Source organism: Notothenia coriiceps, unplaced genomic scaffold (genome assembly GCF_000735185.1).
Source record: "Notothenia coriiceps isolate Sejong01 unplaced genomic scaffold, NC01 NC01_scaffold00037244, whole genome shotgun sequence".
Lineage (NCBI taxonomy): Eukaryota > Metazoa > Chordata > Actinopteri > Perciformes > Nototheniidae > Notothenia > Notothenia coriiceps.
In genome coordinates, this window is record NW_011369945.1 from 9,078,294 (window position 1) to 9,085,964 (window position 7,671).

The window sequence follows — 7,671 nt, forward strand, 5'->3', positions numbered from 1 at the left end:
TGATTGGCTAATGGTTACACAAGCCAACACATCGTTATGACATCATAAAGTGGCCAAAATCTGATCAGCTCATTTTCAGACAGGTTTTTATAGAAATGGATCAGGACAAAAAGAGAGAGAATCTTTGTTCCTGAAACTTTCAGAGTCTCTTTCCAAAGAGGGGACACATGTTGATGTAGAAGAGACATGAAGAAGAGGGGACACATGTTGATGTAGAAGAGACATGAAGAAGAGGGGACACATGTTGATGTAGAAGAGACATGAAGAAGAGGGGACACATGTTGATGTAGAAGAGACATGAAGAAGAGGGGCCACATGTTGATGTAGAAGAGACATGAAGAAGAGGGGACACATGTTGATGTAGAAGAGACATGAAGAAGAGGGGACACATGTTGATGTAGAAGAGACATGAAGAAGAGGGGACACATGTTGATGTAGAAGAGACATGAAGAAGAGGGGACACATGTTGATGTAGAAGAGACATGAAGAAGAGGGGACACATGGTTATGTAGAAGAGAAGAGGGACACATGTTGATTAGAAGAGACATGAAGAAGAGGGGACACATGTTGATGTAGAAGAGACATGGAGAAGAGGGGACACATATGTTGATGTAGAAGAGACATGGAGAAGAGGGGACACATGTTGATCTAGAAGAGACATGAAGAAGAGGGGACACATGTTGATGTAGAAGAGACATGAAGAAGAGGGGACACATGTTGATGTAGAAGAGACATGAAGAAGAGGGGACACATGTTGATGTAGAAGAGACATGAAGAAGAGGGGACACATGGTGATGTAGAAGAGACACGAAGAAGTGGATTTTGCTTAATAGGGAACCTTTAAGACGTAATTAAATATTGAAATCTCTTGAATAAACATCCCGCCAGCAGCTCTCGGTGGCATTAGGCTTCATCGATTTGTTTTGCTGGTCAATATGTTTGTGTAGTACTCCCACAGTATTAACCTGTTGACAGAGTCTTAGCACATAAGCTCACATGAGATAAGGGCTTTATCTTCACATCCCATAAAAGGGCAGAGAGCCAAAGTAAACAAGCAGCAGGTGAAAAGAGTCAAACATCCAAAAAAAGGCCCACATAATATTTTACTCGGGAGCTACGGGGGCAAAATCATGGCTAAAGTGAAAATAATCTCTTCCCTGCTACTGCTGAACATGGCAGTAATGTCACGTAGATGGTTATCGATGTTGTTTTGTGAAGACTGGGTGCTCCATGGAAGGAGGGAAGAGGAGAGAAGCTGTGTGAGGGAAATAACTGGAAACCAAAGAAGCTGCTGGAGATCGACTTGATGTCCTCCATTCAAATTAACCTTTAATAGAGGACACATTTTCTGCCGGAGTGTGACCTGAAGCCCACCGTGTTGTGTCATCTAACGTAAGGGGATGAAACCAAATAGCTTGGGAAACAACAAGGATTTGGGATTAAAATATTGACAGAAACTTCATAAGGGGGCATCACGCAACAAATAGTGGGATTATTATGCAACAACAAGGTCATGTGTGTTTCTGGTTCTTGAGTGTATCAGACTGTCGATCTCCTTATTTAAAATGTTGAAGCGGTACTATTAATTCAGTTTTTCGTCATCTAATTTTAGTGTCCTTTCCTGTCCTTCGTATCCTTTGCTTGTACAACATTTCATTTTTCAAAGAACAAAAGACACATGGTGCTTAAGCAAACCACCTAAAATAATGAATACGTGTTCTGCCAGAGTGACCTGCTGAAGCTCACTATGTTGTCCCATCAAACTTAACGGTTAGAAACTCAAATCCTAGTATGTTTATGTGTTGCCAGATAGGGGCGAGATAAAGGTCCTTAATTCCCTATTGAGCTGTAAAAGCAGAAAGAAATATGTGTTACAAACCTGGCGTTCTTGGAGGCGTCGGGGCGCAGGATCTTCACGGCCACCAGCAGAGGGCGACCTTTCCTCACATTGAAGGGGAACTCCAGGGTGGGAAAGTCCTGAGGGTTCTCGATTTCACACAGGTGCACCTTTCATACAGAAGGACAGACATTGTTAATCTCTCCTCCACCCACCACAAGTTATTTCAGGTCATCCCTCTATGTTCTCGTCACCGGCTTTAGCTTCAATAATCAGGATCCATGTATCTGTGATCCTCTCCAGAATGGAAGTAGTCAACACATACAGAGCATCAACTAGTTCCTGAACAGTGTCCTTCACATGCTGATATCCAAGAGAGGGAGTTACACAGTCACAAGATGGAGGAATAGAAAGCAGTATTCAATGTTTACTTCAGATTAGCTCCACGTCAGAAATGATCATGCTTGTCATATGTCTCTCTCCATAGAGGCTGAATCCATCATGTTTATACACATAGCTATCATATGCCTAAACAGCCCTGATGCTCTTTAGGTAATCAGACATCCTGTTACGCAGGGGCAGTTCTAGGGGGGGCCAACAGGGGCCAGTGCCCCCGTAACACTGACCAGAGACCCCCCTGTGGCCACCCTCCAAAAAAAGGTTACAATATTACGATTTATTGGAACTAAATCAAATCCGACCCGGATGTAGAGTGGAGATTAAACTGGTCATTACCTTATAAAAGCAAATACCGTTTATTTTTTTAAATTAAATTGTCACTTAAAGTTACTAAAACAAATACCTTTACAAAAACAAATACAAATTACTGTATTTTATGTTTGTTTTACACAATTACTTTATACTGTCTGTCTTTGTCACGCGCTTTTATTGTGCCCCTCATGAAATGACTGGCCCCAGCCTGGCCTCCCCCCCCAGTAAAATTGGTCTAGAACCGCCACTGCTGTTACGTACACAGCTACAGTTGGGCCTTTGTTATCATGTGCTACTGATATTAGAAGAGTAGATTCTGTGTTTTCCCGACACCCTACCTCTCCGAACTGTCCTTCTCCTAGCTTCTCCTTGAAGACGAGGAAGTGGCGGGGCAGCTCGGGCAGCGGGGCGCCGTCGGCCCCCGGGCTGCAGGAGGTCAGCGCGGGCACGGCGTAGGTGTTGTTGCCGCTGACGCCCTGCAGGCTCACGATGTCCGCTTCGGCGTAGTGAGGCACGCTGGGAGGCAGCGGGGGAGACACGGGGGGAGACAGGGAGGGGTAGGGAGGAGAGCCAGGGTAGGGAGGGGGCTCCTCTTGAGTCGGGGGGAAACCCTTCTCCATGTCCATGTCCGAACCACAGGCTGCAGGGAGGAGGAAGAGACAGACATTAGAAGGACTGTGTGATTAAGAGCAGCTTTGTTTTGCTGTGAGACGGTCTGACCGAGAGAATCACATGCTATCAAATGTTCAGACGGCTTGTTGTGAAGGGATAGTTTGGATTTTTGGAGGGGATTTCATTAAACAACAACAGAAAAAGGCATTGTATTTTTAAAAAACAATACTTCAAAAAAGTTCCGTGCCGAAAACAGAAGCTTTAATATATTATATGATTGAAACGGATAATAAAAAAAACAGCTAGGAGCTACAGAGATGGATCAAATAATCTCAAACAAACAAGACAAAAGTATCTGCCATCTTTGATCAATAATAAGAGTTTTTAACCACATGCTCAATCTGCCTTGTGGTACCCATTTGACTGTTATCGCTGCTGCTTATTTCCTTGGCATCTGTTGAATTATTTAACAGTTCTCCAAATCCACACACCTGAACATCTTGTGATGGATGAGTAGGGCTTTTATTTGAATAAATCTTTCTGGGACATTGTGTTGGTCCATCTATTGGACTTTCAAACTAAATTAGATCCTCTGCTGTCCTTGCAGATCAAATTTGAAGTTTGAATCTAACAAAGGTTTAAAAAGTTACCATTAAAAAAGTTCACCTTGCACAAGGCCCTGAATGAAATAAGTCAGGGTCTTGTAGCGAGTGGGCTGAATACTAAGATGGGACACCTTTGTTAAAATGAAAATGCAGAAAAAACCAACTCAATGCTCAAACTGCCACGATCAGGAGGACTGAATTTTTATGTAACTGCTGCGAAGTTTAAACACGTATTGAACAAGATGTGTAAGTATCCTACTGAGACCTTAACATGAACAGTGTGGACCATTTTTTGAAATGTAACATAATTAGAGACAATAACACAACAGGTGTATGGGATCTTATATTTGATGCATCTATTCTGCATTCACGTGGTGTCGGAGTTTTTGCAAGCTGTCAGTGAGGTAACAAGAGGAACAAAACATGACTAGCTTTTTTTCTACCACAACGCTCTGGGCCCAACCTCGCCGTAAGCAATGAGCAAATGCACCTTTACTCACGTATTAAATATCAACTGTTTTGCTCACATGTGATTTCATCATTGTTTTTAGGGTGTAACCGATAGGGAATACTTCATAGGGCCCCTGGAGAGCTTTGATTTGATAGAGACATTTGCTGAGACACTGTAGTGACACACAGCCTCTGCTCAAACCAACCTTGAAGTTCTCTCTATTTTCCCCAATACTTAACCACTCATAAAAGAGCATAATCAACATGACACTACAAGACGCTTCAAGTCCTGTCCCTGGCAGGGTCAAACTGTCCTGATTTTGTCTGAAGAGAGATAGTGTTATGCAAATGTTAAGACACACTTGTAGTTGAAGCACAAAGAAATGGCCTGCCTTATCATACCGGTATGAAACAGCTCTCTTAAGACTGTTTGCATGTCTAGGAAAGAGGGGAGAAGAGGTCAAAGCTGAGATGATTAAAAGTAAAACTAAGCTCTATGAATAATTCCCCATCAGTACACATTGTTGGTTGTGGCCTAGATTAGTAAGAATTAGCATACACCCTCAGTAAGGTTAAGCATTATTTAAAAACAATATATTTTCAACCTATCCAACAGCTTTGAAATAAGTCAGTCTGCGTTCAAATCGATGGACCAACAATTCCACAAATGCCAAACTATCCCAACAAACAAAGTTGTTCTGAGTGGTTAGTGAACGAGAGGGACTAACTATGTGAGTAACAGGAGGAAGGTCAGACGCATGCAACAGATCGGAGAAGCATTTATGTGTGCGGTGACAATGAGAGCAGATCTAAAAGCCCCCCGCCCTGAACAGACAGGTAGAAAGGTGAGTAGGTGAGGAGGGGGAGACGCAGGGCCCCTCCTGACTGAGTTAGCCCAGTCTGAGGTCTCTTACCCTGGGGCACATTGAGGCTCTTTTCCTGAGCTGGCTGACTGGTGTTGGGGACAGGTGTGCAGCCTTTCCTGTGATCTGACAGGAGCAGGTGATAGGCTGGGTTGTTTAACAGCAAGACTGGGTGAGCAAACACACACACGGGACGAGGCGGGGTACACGCAGGAACCAAAATATGGACGGTACAATGATGCACATGACACACAAACACAATGACAACCATTAGCATGACACTGTTAGCATATCCATGACATCACAAGGGAAGGAGAGGAGGGGTTGCACTGACACACAGGAGCATAGCAAAAACAGGCAAAAGTGATCAAAACTCAACAAAAACCAGCGGATGAAATAATGTTTGTGTTACTCGTGTTGTTCCGAACTCACACAAGGCGCCTCGTAAAGACGGCATGCAGACCTCCTGTTGTGCAATGCAAGCGAAAGAATGTCTTACTCTCTTTCTACTCCTCCTTTTCCTCTACCCTTTCTTCCCCTCCCTCGGAACAATAGCTCTTTTGTGCTCGCTTCTCGTTGTGCATCTTCTCTGAGGCACTCTTCCTCGCAGGGTGCTGGATTTACTTTTGTTTGGTGTGGTGAAATTCAATGTAATACCGCTGTGTTTTCTTTATATGCATGCCACATTTACCACCCTATACTTTAGGGTTTGCTTTTTGATACGATCCACAAAGGGAGGACGTGACTGCAGGAGCACAGAGCAGTCTGCACAAACCACATGTATGTTTGTGAAGTATTTTAATTCTGTACATATGGGAAGTTTCATTGTTTTACATGTTCCACTGCATCCATGCCAATTCTGTGCGGTATACATCAATCTCTGCCAACATATATTTAGCGGTATATATATTTATATATAACACATGTGGTATGTTTTATTACACGCCAGCATGTTTTTTGTCACGCTACTTAACTAAACTTGATTTGTTTTTTACTTCACCGCTAACCTCTAACGTACCAAGGCATATTTAATAATGTACTCCAAAATCAGTGGACATTTTTAAACCACAGCTTTTTATTAGCAACAACCCCTTTCAGTTGGTCCTTTAATCTTCATGAGTACATTTTTGTATTTATCGTTTATCTAATAGGTTTTAGTTTTACACATATTACATTACATGTTAGACGCTTTTATCCAAAGCGACTTTCATACTCAATACTGTGGGCAATCCCCACAGGAGCAATTTGGGGTGAACGATGCTGACTGCAGCGGGGTTTGAACCTGTGACCCCCTGATACGAACACCAACGCACAACCCACTGCACCACATGCCTCCCAGTTGTATATTATAGTTGTATTAGCGACATCCTCTTTTAATCTTTCTTAATTCTTTTTTTGTATTATTACATTTGTTTTTTTATTATCGTTTTATTTCATAGGTTTTATTATATAATTGTATTTATCCACTTTAAAAAGGTAGGGTAGGTAAGAATGGAGAAACCAGCTCGAGTGCGCTAGAATTTGAAAATACACAACCGAAAAAAAATCTGCCACTTCCTTCAGACTTCCTTACAGAGCCCCTCCTCCAACACACACGAACGCGCACATGACCAATGAGAGCACGAGATAAGTTTGTGCACAGATGGAAGGCTGACAGGCAGGTAGGCCATCCAGTTATTTTAGCCGGGCCGGCTCAGATGATTGGTCGTGCTTTTTACAGCGCCACGGCTTCCACAGATGATATATTGTATGGATTTTTTGTCAAAGCATTTAATGTATTCATTGCTATCGGGATGTTAAGAGCATTTCATGGAATATAACAAAAAGTGGTTCTACATACCTCACCTTTAAGTCATCCTTTATTTTTACAGAGAGATTGTTTTATAATTCCTTTTTTACCTCCTTTTGTCCCTTGAATTGTTATATTATGTTCTTATGCTGCACATGTTTGACCTGGAGTGAATTTCTTGCTTTAAATGTGTGCCATGTTGTCAAAGCACATTATTATTTTATTGTATTTATTTACTTGTGTGTTTCTTTATTTTACATAGAGGACATTTAAAATAATATTTTGTAGTTTTTATCATTCCTTTCAACCTCCTTTTGCCCTTGAATTATTATGTTACAGTATGCTTTAAACCTGCATGTTTCTGTTTTAAACGTGTGCCATGACGTCAAAGCACTTTGAGCTGCACCCGGTGTATGAAAAGTGCAATACAAATAAAGCTTACACATTGTTTTTATCTTCAATATATTTCTTAAGCATGCTTCTTAGGTAACATTAAGCTGTCTTTGGCTCTTTTCTGCTGCAACAATGTAAATGTCCCCTCTGTGGGACTAATAAAGGTTTTCTTATTAACCGTGTCTTATGCATGTGTCCTCTCTCTCACCTGTGCTCTCCCTGTAGTCGCGCGGCCGCAGCAGGGCGCTGGGCTCCTGGTATTCTCCCTCCGCCTCGTGGTCTCGGTCGTCGGGGAAGGTGTGTATGCGCTGGTAGCGGCTGGAGTAGCTGTGTGTGTTGTTGATCACCACGTTGTCCGAGGGCACCGACAGGTGGACCCGCAGCTCGTCACCGGCGAGACTGCCCTGCGCC

At 42.6% G+C, this 7,671-nt stretch overlaps 1 protein-coding gene across 1 annotated transcript in view; it reads right to left on the reverse strand.

Annotated features, from left to right (window-relative positions):
- LOC104965284 (epithelial discoidin domain-containing receptor 1-like) overlaps window positions 1-7,671 on the reverse strand; it is a 59,447-nt gene that overhangs the window by 8,710 nt on the left and 43,066 nt on the right. The window contains exons 8-11 of the mRNA XM_010794242.1: window positions 7,469-7,671; window positions 5,130-5,246; window positions 2,887-3,188; window positions 1,848-2,007 (exon numbers count right to left, since the gene is read on the reverse strand). Coding sequence (XP_010792544.1) covers window positions 1,848-2,007; window positions 2,887-3,188; window positions 5,130-5,246; window positions 7,469-7,671 — 782 coding nt within the window. The remainder of the gene's footprint in view (window positions 1-1,847; window positions 2,008-2,886; window positions 3,189-5,129; window positions 5,247-7,468) is intronic.